The sequence below is a fragment of the Alexandromys fortis genome, unplaced genomic scaffold (genome assembly GCF_014885135.2).
Source record: "Alexandromys fortis isolate MF-2015 unplaced genomic scaffold, M_Fortis_MF-2015_v1.1 scaffold_4, whole genome shotgun sequence".
NCBI classification, from domain to species: domain Eukaryota; kingdom Metazoa; phylum Chordata; class Mammalia; order Rodentia; family Cricetidae; genus Alexandromys; species Alexandromys fortis.
Genome location: NW_026067944.1, coordinates 30,146,182 through 30,160,725, shown reverse-complemented (window position 1 = coordinate 30,160,725; position 14,544 = coordinate 30,146,182). Strand labels below are relative to the sequence as shown.

Below are 14,544 nucleotides of genomic sequence, written 5' to 3'. Positions count from 1 at the left end.
CACAGCCCACAGCTCCCTACTACACTTGTGTTCTCAAGCAGCAGTCTGTGATGAAGACTGACATACAAATAACATAAGCGAGTAGATTCAGTAACACAATATCCAAATGCATCAAAAGTATGCAGAGGAAGACTGCTTAGGGGGCTAGGCAGGTGGCTCGGTCAGGAAAGTGCTTGCCACACAAACAAGAGGGCCTGAGTTCAAATCCCCAGCACCAATGTTAAATGCACAATATGGCCGTGTGTGTTTCCAACCCCAGTGCTGGGAGCATAGAGGCAGATGAGCAGGTGGAGTCACTGGCCAGAGTGTAGACAAACTGCTGAGCTCCACCTTCCTGAGAAAGTGGCCCCAAAAACTAAGAAAAAGAGTAACTGAGGCTGACCCCAACATTATGTCTTTGTCACATAATACACACACATACATACTATAAAAAGCATGCAAAATGTCAGTTTTCTAGAAAAGATATTATATGCCTTTTTGTAGAGCAATTAGTCAAGCAGCAAGTCAAACATGAAGTTGCTGAAAACAATCATGAGTAGCATCTGATGTCACTGCAGAAGGGCTTAAAGACTAAGCTATCCTCTGCTCTAAAATGACAACTGGCTACCAAAACACTCCTTCACATTTGTATGAATGGCCTGTTATCTCCACTCCATGGCATATTTCTTAGAAACAGCAAACTTATCCTACATACTATGTGCAGTTTAAGTTTCAAATATGGGATCATGGCATAACAAATGCCATCAACACCCACTGCTGCTGCTGAGCCTGACCGGTAACAGCATCAGCACAGCCAAACCAGCAGCAGCTCCAGGAGAAGCCTTTGTGCATGCAGACATGCTCACTACTAAACATGGAGCCACTGGGAGAGCATGTGAACACCTGTGTGGCACTGTGTTCTTCTCGGAGGAGGAGAATTTCAGCTGTCAGAGCATCAATGAGCTCTCGGTGATCACCTAACATCTGTTCCAGCTGCTGCCTTGTCTCTACTTCTTTCCGAAGTTGAATCTCACTCTACAAAACACAAAAAAGAAAAACTCCCACCAGTAGGATCACATACTGAAAACTTTGTTTCTACAAAGATAGCAAAGATAATTACAGAGAAGCATGAACCATGGCAATGATGAGATTTAATTTAACTTTCATTAGAAGGCTCTATTTAACTAATAAAAATGAACCTTTTTGTGTAACACATTTTATAAATGGTATATTAAATTAAGGAACTATATTTTTTCATTTAAAAAGTGAAGGGCTGTGCATAAATACTGTTTGAATACACAGACCATCTCTAAAAAGATACATTATTTCTGGCCATAATAGTAGGTTACAAAGAAACAAACAGGTTAGTTACAAGCTATGAAAATTAGTACTTCTGTACCTTTGAATTTTATGCTGTGTGATATACTGCCAATCAAAAAATGATAGTTAAATATAACTTAAAACAAGCACATTCAACTATATTGACTACTTCTACTATTAAATGTCATAGCTTTAAAAGCAAGTGAATAACTAAAAAGCCAACTATTACCAAGCCTGCAATGTTTTCTAAGCACTAGCGTTCTTTTCAGGACTACAGGTTGAAGGGGAAAGGATGCTAGAGGTGGAGGACAACAGGAGTGGGAGGGAGACAGGAGAGGACGGGGTGACAGTAATCAGAATGTACTATGGATGCGGATGAAATCGTCAAACAAGCCGAATAAAGATAAAGGGGGAAAGAAATCCATTAACTACACTATCATTCACAGCATAAGAGGCACATGAAGGAAAGAATGAAATAATCTGAGGATAAGGATCTATTGAAAACCCCTTCGCATGCCTGACAGCACAACGTTTTCATCACAAGGCAGTTTTAAAAAAACACAGGCAGATGACATATAAATTACAGAGATACAACTATTGCTTAAAATAAAATTCTCTTAAACATTTTTGTCATATTTGTTCAACAGATTTAAGTACATAGTAAATAAACTGTATGTAGATTTTTTTTTTTTTTTGATTTTTCGAGACAGGGTTTCTCCTTAGCTTTTGGTTCCTGTCCTGGAACTAGCTCTTGTAGACCAGGCTGGCCTCGAACGCACAGAGATCCGCCTGCCTCTGCCTCCCAAGTGCTGGGATTAAAGGTGTGCGCCACCACCACCTGGCCTATATGTAGATTTTTTTTTCTTTTCTGTATGTAGATTTTTAATGTGTATGAGGGTGTGCATCCATTCTCAGAAATACAGTGTCTCTCCCTGACCTAGAGCTCACCATTAGGCTAGCTGGTCTGGCTGGTTAACGAGCCCCAAGGATACTGTCTTCACTTCCCAGTGCTGGGACAAGCAAGCACCACCATACCCAGAATTTTGTTTACAAGGGCTTTGGGGACTAAACTCAAGTCCTATGCTGTTAAAGCAAACACTGTAGCAACTTAGAGATCACAGCAAAGCAACTCTCTAGACTAATATGGTAGCAGTCAGCAAAGGAAAGCAACACAACAAAGATACAGCTAACAGTGCTATTTAAACCAAAATGCATAATAGGAATACTTGCAACTCGCATAATATATTACTTTATTTATAGCAGATTTTTCTTACTAATTACATTTTTTCTAAAGTTTAAACTAATATCAGAATAATTTACCTAAGCAGGTGTCAAATGATAGAGGGAGACTACAACCATAAATTTTATTGTAGATAATTAACACTGAGTAAAATAAAACTATTCAAATTTAACTTTACTTATTATGAAGCAAGAAAAAAAAACATTCCCATGTATTCAGCCTGAAGAGAAGATTCACATAACCTTGTATTCTTACCTCTTTAAGGTACCGGACCAGGCGGCAGAGAGAGCTAACCAGGGACAGAGTGAAGCCTGTGAGCCCCTGACCACCCTGCAGCCCCTTGACCTCACGCCCCGTCCACCGCTCATATTCTTCCATTTCATGTTCCACTTCGTGTATCATGTGTTTGAGGACATCCAGGCTGGAGTTGTTACTTGGCAAGTCTGTGGAGGTTGTGCTGGAGGATAACATGTTTTTCTTCTGCTTGGAAAGAGTCCGCATATCTGGTTTTCTTTTCACTAAAATGACAAAGCCATTCTATTTCAAAACCAGGAAAACCACAACTACAAAACTACCAAGAAAACATTTAGTTGTTCACCATTCAGAAAGTTAGAAGTTACCACAGTTTTATAATAAAAACCTACAGTGTTGAAACAAAGTTTACATTATTGATAGCTAACATACTATAACTCTCTCTCACATTATGTGGGACAGAAAGGATTTCTTGGCTTTCCCTCGGCAAACTCATACTTAAATATATCCAATTGGATGAGCTTCAGTAAAAAATATTCACTGGGTGATGAATAAAGCTTTAGCAGGATGTATGTTTAACAATTCATCTTTGTAAACTGAGAAAATGTGGACCTTTATTTAGCAGCTGCTTTTGCTTTCTTGAGTTCAGCACTTGTCCCACCGCATAGCTGGAGTCTACAGTCTCCGCAGACTCCTCGGGCTGAAGCCCAGCCTGGATTCTCTTGACAGCATCGGTCGCATTCAGAGCAGCTGGACAGGGAGAACATAGGAGAAAGCATTTCAAGGGAATGCAAGTTTTCTCTACAAACATTCCCACCAAAAGATTCATCAGGATTTTAGTCAATGTGTAAAGACTCCAAAAGTAGCATTTGAAAATTATTGTGTTCAAAACAAACAGATAAAACCTAAGAAAGTTTGCTACCAGAAATACTACAAAAGAACAACTAGCCTTTCTGTTCCTCCGCTGAGAGCACCGAGGACGGGGTTCCGGGAGGGGTTCTCTGTGACTGGGTAGCAATTTTCTGCTGAATATCAGTCCACAATTGATTGATTAACTCAGAATTCTCTTCCTTTAGTTGATGAAGAAACCTATAAAGTATGGGACAATTAGAACAGGTGCTATCATTTAAACTGCCCACCTGCATATGTGCTCTATTTGAAAGTTTTTATCAATTCACAAATAAACAATTTTATTTGGTGTGGGAGAATTGTCTGTAATCTGTCAATCATGTCTGATTGGCCAGGCAGGAAGTACAGGTAGGAAAACCAAACAGGAAGTAGAAATGATGCAAGGAGAACAGGAGAATTCTGGGAAGGAGGAAGCTGATTCCTCCCACTCCTGCCTAGACCACCGAAGCAGCAGGATGTGATCTGCCCCACTGAAAAAAGGTACTGAGCCACATGGCTAACATAGATCAGAAAAATGGGTTAATCAAGATGTGAGAGTTAGCCAGTGAAAGGCTAGAGCTAATGGGCCAATCAGCTTATAATTTATGGAGACCTATGTGTGATTTTCTTTGGGGCTAAAGAGTTGTGGGGTACCGGGTAGGACAAAAACCCCAACAACAAACAAGCCAGCCCTTATGTTACTTTTATTGACTTTAGCTGGCAATATTGTGACTGAATAAGAAATGTACCCCATCGGCTTACACATTCAAACACTTTGGTCCCAGCCAGTGGTACTGTTTGGGAAGGTTATGGAATCTTTAGAGAGAGGTAACCTTGCAGGAGGACATCTGTCACTGGGGGTGAGGCTTGAGGGTGAAGTTTTTATAGCCCAGCCTCACTCCTTCCTCACACTCTCTACTTCCAGACTGCCAACACACTGTGACAGGCTGGCCTCCTGCTCCTGCCGCCATTCCTCCCTACTGTAATAGACTGTATCCTCAGGCTGCTTTTGTCTGGGTATTTTATCATAGCAACAGAACAAAGCTAATACAGACAGGTAGGAAGCAAAAAGGCCCCAATCTTAGGGAAGAAATCAATCCATCTGTCTTTCAGTTTCTATGCCCCCAGTCCCTTTTTAGTAGTGTTGTATAGTCTCACACTTCTTTCTTTCTCTAAAGTAATTATGCATATGTGATTCTGCGCACTGTGGCTTCTCTCCCCTTCAAGAGACCCAGTCTGCACCACAGACAGTGTGCTCATATTGAAGCAAGTGCTTTACACCAGAGACGGGCAGGAGTCAGAAGAGATGCCTAGGGATTTCGTACTTAAAAGCCCTTTCATGACAGACCTCAGCCTTTTCCACATTCTTGCCACTAACAATGAAAAATATTTTATTTGTGACTTGAATTGAGGTTTAAGAAATGGGAAGATAAAAAATAGAAACAAGTAAATATCCACCAGCTAATGAATGCATGTGTAAAATGTGGTGTAGCTATTCAATAGAACAGTACTCAGCCAGAGAAAGGAATGAAGCACTTCTATAGACTACACCATGAAAGACACCAGGCACAAAAGACAGTGCCCTGCATGATCTGTATATGACATGTCTACATATGCAGACCTACAGAGCAGTAATATATTAGTAATAATTATCCAGTGCTGAAAGGGTTGGGAGGAAATGTGTTTTCTTTCTGAAGTGATGAAAATATCCTAAAATTCATGGCAGTTGTGACCAAATGACTGTTAATGTATTTTTTAAAATAATTATGTTATAAATGAACAGGCTATGTATCTATGAACTATAAACTGTTACAAAATTAAAGAGGAAACAGATAATTTCATTAAGCCACTCTATAAATCGCAATTTCAAGTAAACTCTAAGTAGCACATTAGAACACCATTTACTAAAAGTGTATCTAGCAAAAAGAGTCATGATATACAAAGAGGACGGATGACAAGAAAACGCCCTCTGTAAGATAACACCAGCTTTAAGTTCAACCTTTAGGATGAATCTCAAGAAGGCCGCTCAACAAGCTGGACAAATAAACACCACAATCTTACATTTAGATCACCATCTCCGCCATCCATGCTTCCAGGAGTCAGGCTACACAGTAACTACAAAAAGAATGCCGTATCATGGGTACGCTAAAAGATGGCCTGCCAAAAGACACCCACAACCCATGAGTACTATCTTACCACACTAAAAAGGGGGACTTTGCGGATGTGGTCAAGTTAAAGAACATGAGAGAGGGACGTTTCCTAGACTACTAAGGAGTGCCCTAATTGCTAACCATGTGCATCCACAGAGAGTCTCCACAGCGTGAAGATGGCGGCAGACTGGCGTGAGGCAGCCACAGTCGGGGACAGTCGGGGACTGTCAACACGACCAAAGGAGAAAAGGAAAGCAAGAGATTCTCCTCTGGGGCTCTCCCTGGGGGTGGACTGTCTCTAAACACACTTCATTTCAGCCTATTGAGACATATTTCAGATTTCAAACCTACAGACAATGAATTTGTATCATCTTAAGCTGTCAAGTTTTGTTAATTTGTTACAGTACCGTGAGAAAACTAATACAGACTGTGGACTTGAGTAGTTTGCTAATGTAGACACAGCTCGGAAGTAGTGGTTTAGGGCTAAGCCTCGAAGAATTTTTAGGTGAATGACAGAAGTAGCCTACATTGTCGTAAACGAACAATTGGCAGAAATGGGGATGTCAGTAACTCCTCCAATGAAGACACAGGAAGAGGTGCATTGTAGAGAAGCCCCAACCTGACAGAGAATTCCTATGTTGTAAAGAGAAAGTTGACAGAAAAATGACTGTCAATGGACTTCTAAAGTCCAAAGGACACATAACAGCCTGCTGCTCGAAACTGGAAACCAGCCAGTGCGTGGGGTGGTAGAAAGCTTAGTGGAGCGGCATACAAAGCGGAATTTTGTAAGTGATAAATCAAGAAGTTACGCTGCCGAGATTGTAAAAAAAGAAAAAAGAAAAAAAAAAAAAACCACCAACAACAAAGAGCTAAAAGCTTACAACCTAAGGAAAGGGAAAACCTGAGGACAGACTGTTGAGCAAAATGATTCAGGGTTAAGCATCAGCTCAGTAGTGGAGTGCTTGCCTAGTAAGCTTGAGGCTCCAAACTCAATCCCCGGCACTGAAAAGAAGAATAAGTAATTAGGACTTGAAATTGAGAAATACTTGGGCCTGCAGATCTCAAAAGATATTTAAATTAGCAGACTGCTGCTTAGAAAGTAAGCTCTGAGAAGAAGGTATGTGAGCTGCTACATGTTGGCTAGTTCTAAAGGGGAAGATACAATCTCTGGATTACCTTAGTGGTCTCAGCAGAAGCCAGGGCAAGAAAAAAGATTATACAAGAAAGATCTGTGAGGATTCTTGTCCATTAGATAAAACACAACCATCTACAAAAGCTCTTAAGAATGTTTTAACAGCAGAAATATCTCCAGGTTAGACTGATAGGATGAAGTAAAGAATTGGTGCCAGACCCCTAAAATCCTACAGAGAGGAATAAGCTGATAAAGCTAGCCAGATATAAACGTGAGCTCTTTTCTTTCTGTTTCCTTTGTCCAAATCGATGTATTGGTTTTTTTTAATCTTATTATATTTTATACAGTACATATTTTGTATTTAAATTATATATACTATAATATATTATAATTTACAACAATTGTATTATTATCTCTTAGAAGACTGTTTGTTTCCTAATGAGAGACAGAAAGAGAGTGGATCCAGTTGGGAGGAGTGGGGGGAGAAGAATCCGTAAGCAGGATGTATTTTTATGAGGGAAAAAAAGGGGGGAGGGATTAAAAATGTCTAAGGAATTCAAGGAACACTCTATGCACAGGCCCAACAGCATGGGCTTTAACTAAGCAAGATTCAACTATAAGACAATCAAGGAAACATGAAAGGACTGGATGATCACTTAATTAATTATTTCATGGCTGTAGGATACAGAATCAGATATAAAAGCACAGTGTGCAATGCTTTATGCTCTGTCAGTTCAAAACTAAGGGTGCAACAACTACAATACTGGGAGAAATGCAGAACAACTCAGTTGAATAGTCAACGTGCAAAGGAAAATCAAGAAAGCACATGGCTAACAGCAAAGAATAAGTAAGAACAGTAAATAAGCAGACCCATAAAAAGGTTCATACACAAAAGCAGCCATCTACAATCTTCCTAAATACCAAGACTTTTAAAGAACAACAATAAATATGTAGAAAAAAACAGTGTGCAAGCCTGCAATCCTCGCAGGTAGGAGGTTAAGGCCTAAGTTGACAGTTTGAGGCCAGCCTGAGTTTTATAGTAAGATCAAACCAACAACAAAAAGGAAAAGCAATAGCTACAGTGCAATGCACAGTCCTATGAGAGAATATGGCAAATTTGACATCTAACACATCAACTGTATCAACCGGTGTTACAAGCTTTCTTTACCAACCAGAATTTCCAAATTGACTAGGAAGGCCGTACACACTCTCCACTGAATACAAGGAGCACAGGAATAGAAAATAATTGCAAAAGGCTAAATATAAATGACTGTATGTAAAAAGCAAAGATAACGGAGACAATCAGAAACAAGAAGTAGAGGTTTTATTCCCAATCTCAGACAACACAGAATGGACCAAAAGCCATTTAACATGACAATGGAGATTACAATGCTAAAAGCCATTGCTCAAAATAAAGATACAGCATTTATAGACATACATGTTCTATAAATATAGCAGTCAGTGTCACAAAAAATGTATTAAACTTCAACTAAGTATACTAAAACAAGAAATATGAAGAAAAAAGAAGCACACTAATACTAGGAGTCTTTAATATATCACTCTCGGCATATAATACAGCAAAATTAACTAAAAAGACAGAAGAAATACAACATTCAGCAAGGCCAGTGCTATGATGTACACACAGAATGTTTTACCTTCTCAAGCGCACACATGGAATACTCACTGAAATGTGATCACAGACAGCTCATAAAGAAAGCATCACCAAGTTCCACAAGAAGAGAGATGACAGACCACAGCCTGAACACAGTGTGGTTACACTAGAAATGACAGGGAGGGTCCGCAGTTTTGTTTTGTTTTATCTTTAATTATATAAGTATAGGCAACTCTCAGGGAAAAGCAGAAAAATCAACTAAAATGATCTCATTTCTAAAATAATCCATTTATTTTTGTCAACTGAAAAAAAAAAATACTACAACCCTAAGTCAAGAAGCAACAAAATAAAGCACAAAGGAAAAAAAGGTAAAAGGGAAAACTGAGACAGGAGAAATAAACATATTAGCTCAAGTTAATAAGCCAGGAGCCCAATTCTTTGAAAAACTAAGAAAATGGACTATTAACCAATGCAATCTTAAGAGAGGTCAACCAAAAGAAATGATGGGGAGGGTCCGGTGCACAAGCCCACACACACCCTACCAAAACAAGCATATTGTTATAAGATAAAAGAACACAGCAGAGACGCCTACTAATTCACACAGTCCTATAAGTAATATACTAAAAAGAGGAGGTGTAGGACACAGACCTGGAGAACTGCTTCTAGAACTCACTTCACATGGATCCAGTGAGATAGCTGGACACTGAGGTAAGAAGCAGAAATTATGGGCCTGCAGAAACATGAATACAACAGGCTGGAAGGTTTAAGGAAGGGTGCCTAGGACGAAGATCAGGAAAGGGTACCTCCCACAAGGCCCTCAATTCCCCAACCACACAGGGAAAAACAAGATGTAGTAAAATAAAAAATTCCATTTAAAAGAAACAAATAAAAGGATAAGCTGAGCAAGAAATAAATAAGCCCTACATAAGAAAAATGTTAAAACACTCCTCAAAAAAACTAAAAAAAAATCCACACATATGAACAAAGGGGGAACATTATGTCCTAACACAAAATATCAATAAGCTTTGTTTTATAAAGTTGAATAAGTTGATACTAATTTTCATATAAAAATAAACTAAAATTTTTGAGAACACCCTAAATTTTTGTTTTGTTTTACTTTTTGTTTTGTTTCTTTGTTTTTTGAGACAAGGTGTCCTTTTGTAGTCTTGGCTGTCCTAGAACTAGCTCTGTAGACCAGCCTGGCCTAGAACTCAAAGATCCACTTGCCTCTGCCTCCCAAGTGCTGGGATTAGCGGCATATGACACCACTGCCCAGCAAGAACACCCTAAATTTAAGAAAATTTTCAGAAAAGTCAAGTATGGTGACATACATCTTCAATCCCAGCACTTAGGAGGCAGAGGCAGGCAGATCTCTGTGAGTTCAAGGACAGCCAGGTCTACAAAGTGAGTTCTAGGACAGTTAGGATGACTACATAGAGAGATCCTGCCTCAAAAATAAACAATAACAAAAATACATGCTGGCATGCCTAGATGACTTCTCATGGCATGTACCGCCTCCTCTTGAGAGCCAAATGCACACCCACATACCTCTCTGTGTTCCTGTTAGACTGCGAGCTCAGGGAGTTAGGCAGTTCGCTCTCACTGTCGTCGGACTGGCTGTGAGCCGTGCTCTCTTCTCCTTCATCGTCGACTTCATTAAGAGCCTATCTCAACATAAACCAGCAGCACAACTCGATTAGATGCTCACTCATCCTTTTGTCATAATAGAAATTTCTCCTCCTAAGGCTAACCCTTGATATGTGTGCTAAATACCAAAGTGTCTCAGGTCTTCCCCTAATAATAGTCCTTCTAACATCTTTAGCGGCCCTTGCTCCCTTCAGCTGTCAGTATTTAAATGTAAGAAAACCTTTCCCTTCTTAAAACTAAACCTGGGACCACCCTGAGATACTATCTCCTGTTCGTCTTTTGTTTTTGTTTAGCTTAGGCTAATTCAATCTGTTATATACCTGAGGCTGGCCCCAAATTCACACTTGCTTGTTTCAGTTGTCTAGCGCTAGCATCGCACACCTGAGCAACCAACACTGACAGCACCCTCTCTTTAAGGGATCGTTTCCCTTTGCGCATGCACCATCTATGCTCTGCACCTTTGCCTGTGTCCTGCCACTCCACTCAAAATGCTTTCTGCAAGGTCAGTGCCAGTGCACTTATTCCTAAAAAGACAATTCCATCTTTCCCTTTCCTTCTCTGACTCATTACACCTTACCCATCACAAGTTTCCCGCTTCTACGGTGGATAGGATTATATATGCACGAGAAATTTAGTCCAAGACCCAACACACTCACAATAAAGGGCCAGGCACGGCAATTCATGCTTTTAATCTCAGCACTGTGGAGGCAGAGACAGGGAGATCCCGGGGGGCTCCTTGCCAGCCAGTCTAGGCTTAGTTGTTCACTTCCAGACCAAGGAGAGACCCTGTCTCAGAGGATGACACCAAGGTTGTCTTCCCAGTCTCCTCTGTCAATTTTCTTTTTCTACTATCTCTTTATAGCTGACAGGACAAGGTGACGTTTAAGCATTTAAAATGCTTACCACGATGCCTAAATCAAGCTGAACTCCATTTCAGCAAAGGCTGGGGGTGCAATGCATTACCTGAGGCTCTATGAGAGATTCATTAAGGGTGGTCTGGGCGACAGGGTCTTGAATCACTCCAATGGGACTCTGAGAGGAATCAGGAGCCATGGTTACATTTGGAAACCCTGCAGAAGGGACACAAGTCATTATGATTTATTGCATCTGCCTAAACAGGCTTCGCAAGTTCTGTTCTGCCACAGGCTCCCTTCACTTCACGGAACTCTCAAAGAGCAGCTCCACTTACATGTGGACATGAACCGAACGCATATCTAAACTCATTTTTACCTTCACAACATTCCATGAGACATAGTCTACTATTTTACAGATCAGTAAATTGGAACTTGGAGAAATTAAGTGAGTAGCACAGAGTTACTCTAATAAATGGCTGACCCGGAATTCAAACTCTCTACTAAAAATAAATCATGTGTTTCTGAAAGATTAAACAAGTTATACACAGACTATGATATAATGTTGAAGCTGAGAATGGTGATACATGCCTATAATGCCAGCACTCAGGAGTTAAGATGCAGGAAGATCACGAGTTCAAAGCCAGTCTTGGCTACATGGACCCTGAGGGCCAGGGGCGGTAGGTGATAATCCTATGTAACTAAAGAAAAGCAAAGTTTCTTTGAGAAAGAAACTGAAGTTGCTTTGGAGTTTAAGTTAAGCTTATTCAAACTACAAGTAAATACAGGCTTTAACTATGTGGCAATCTAATAAACTGAAAATTAAGCCATGTTTTATAGTTACAAAATACTCTTTTATACCATATGTCAATGGATAATTCCCTTAGATGAATAATTTGTAATATTTCATATTCTTAGTGAAGAACAAACAAATTATGGCTCTAGCCCTAATAATCTTCAGATACTAGTCAGCTAGAACTTGTAGCAGGAACAGGCTGGATTCTTCTAATCACAAGCTGGGTGTAAGACAGAAGAGCAGGTTTGAGGAGTGATCGCTCACCTGTGCGCTTACGAGGAGCATCAACAAACAGACCTTTGGCTGCGGCTAGCAGATGATCGGACTTCTCCAGCACATCCTGCGCCTGGTACTGATCAGAAAGAATCTACACACATGTTGAGAAAAATACTGTTCAGAGGAAATACATTTACTTTAAAATCATTAAGGAAAAGGACTAAGGGAAGGCATTGAACACAATGTTTTCAAAGCTTAAATATCAACCTTTATTGGTTGTGGTTGCTGGATTTGTTCTTAACCATGGGCCATGACCATCCTAAAACCCTCCAATAGCAATATCTTAGTAGATGGAGCTATTACAGTAGTCAGTAGCTTCTAAGAAAATATATTACATTGTGCTCTGATACGCACATGGCACACACACTCACACATGCATATATACTCATACATGCACTCACGCACATATTCACTCACACACACACATGCATGCACACACTCATGCCACACAACCACACACTTTTTAAACTCTCTTTTGATTCTTTGCATCTTTTACATCATGTGTCTTGATACCATTAATTTCCCCAACCCTTTGTATCCAACCTCTGCCCTTGCACCCCCCCCCAAAAAAATAAAATTTAAGAGGAAAAAGGGAAAAATCTTGTCATGGAAGCTGTAGTGTGACACAGTGAGTCACACAGTAAACCCTTTTTTCCATGTATCTTTACTTTCAAGTGTTCTTTGTAAAGAGTCATTGGTCTGGTTTGAGGCCTCTGGCTTCTGCTAGACTATCTGGGCCTCACTGGGACTCTGCTTGGATATCCTGTTGTTGCCCTATGTCTTGGAAACCCTGCAGTTTTGGTTCTGCAGGACTGATCCCTTCATGTGTTCCAGCAGATCATTGTTGGGTGGACCAACATTCATACCCTGGTTCTGGGCCTGGGTAGTTGCAGGGTTGGCCAGCCTGCCACCCCCTCCCCCTCCCCCATTCTCCCTCCTCAGCACCAGGGTGAGCTCTCCAGCACTGCCCTGGCTAGTTCACCCCTTACAGCAGGGAGCAAGGGGAGGGGCCAGTCTGCCTGCTTTCATGTCCTCAGGGCTGAAGCTCTCACACCTGGACCATCAGGGCCAGCTCCAGTGTGCTGCCCAGGTGAGGTGAGGAGGACACTCTCCAAGTGTTGTATCTGGTGAGGGGCAGGGACAACTCTGGTACTCTTATGACCACAGACCCAGTTCTCCCTCCTGTCATAAGCAGCGAGGGGAAGAGGGTCTTTCTCCAACCATTCCTTATCACAGATGAGGGGCGGGGCCACATCTCGGGTCAGTAGGGTCAGCTCCAGTGAGCTGCCCAGGTGAGCAGCAAGGCCTGCTGTCCTGAATGCAGCTGGTAAAGGGAAGGGTCCGCTCCCTCACCTGGCACTGGCAGCTAGGGGTGAAGGGTAGGGGAGGACACATCTTCCACACCAGCACATGACAGATGGGTACTAGGGACAGCTCTCCCACACTCACAGCTTTGGGGCTGGCTCATCCACACCTCCACCAATAGGACCTCCTATGCTGCCCAAGAGGTGAAGGGCCTGCTCTCCCAAGACACACACACTTCTTAAAGTGAGACTTTTACATAGGATTTCCACATGAGAATGACTTTAAGTTGTATTCCATTCTAGTTTTAAGTGATGGCTATCGCCCACTTACTTAATTTCATAACCCATTAGTAAATAATAATACACAGTTTAAAAAACACAGATTAACAATAAGAATCTTTGAGCCATTAACTCAAAGGTGTTCCCATCACTGAAGTACTCTGATGCTCCATTAACAGGCCATACATGACTTAAAAAACAAGGTATAGGTTTAAGGATTAAACAAAAACTGTTATGCTTAAGTATCTGCAAACAAGGTGGAGTTTTATCATAGAGAGATGGCTACACGAAAGCACCATTGCAGTCGTGCCTCTGATTACGCACTTTCTTTTGAAGGACTAATATACATATAAGGGAAGTCATGCGCTAAAGAGGAGTCATTTCTATCTACCACCACCAGATGTCATTCTTAAGCTGAAAAGAATGTTAAAATCAAGACAACTCCATTTGGAACACTGACTCAAATCAGCATCTAATAACAAGCACTCTGCCTAGATTTTCCCTATAACACAGAATAATGACATCAATTACTATCTTAAGATACAATGAGAAAAGTGAGCTGCATTCTTATGTTATCCTTTCTGCTGCTATGGCCAACTGGGTCAGCTAGGTCAGTTACTGACAGTAAGTACTGAATTAGCTCCTTCCAGAGTAAACTGTAGAACTAACTGCACAAGGCCAAGAGCACACATGGTGTAGAATACTGGGTTCGAGGTCCACACCCGAAATAGTAAACAAATCCCAACCTCTTTAAACTTAGTTTCCTTCTGTGTCAATGGTACACAGCATGGGTTTTGAGATCTCATTATAATTAACAC

At 40.8% G+C, this 14,544-nt stretch overlaps 1 protein-coding gene across 5 annotated transcripts in view; it reads right to left on the bottom strand.

Annotated features, from left to right (window-relative positions):
* The window catches only part of Spice1 (spindle and centriole associated protein 1), a 43,027-nt gene that overhangs the window by 13,778 nt on the left and 14,705 nt on the right, over window positions 1–14,544 (bottom strand). For 4 of the 5 annotated variants that reach the window (XM_050148889.1, XM_050148884.1, XM_050148886.1 and 1 more), the window contains exons 5-11: window positions 12,132–12,234; window positions 11,184–11,290; window positions 10,122–10,237; window positions 3,741–3,880; window positions 3,404–3,541; window positions 2,795–3,057; window positions 883–1,014 (exon numbers count right to left, since the gene is read on the bottom strand). In XM_050148889.1, the coding sequence (XP_050004846.1) occupies window positions 883–1,014; window positions 2,795–3,057; window positions 3,404–3,541; window positions 3,741–3,880; window positions 10,122–10,237; window positions 11,184–11,290; window positions 12,132–12,234 (999 nt within the window). The remainder of the gene's footprint in view (window positions 1–882; window positions 1,015–2,794; window positions 3,058–3,403; window positions 3,542–3,740; window positions 3,881–10,121; window positions 10,238–11,183; window positions 11,291–12,131; window positions 12,235–14,544) is intronic. The other variant, XM_050148888.1, reaches the window with a different exon arrangement.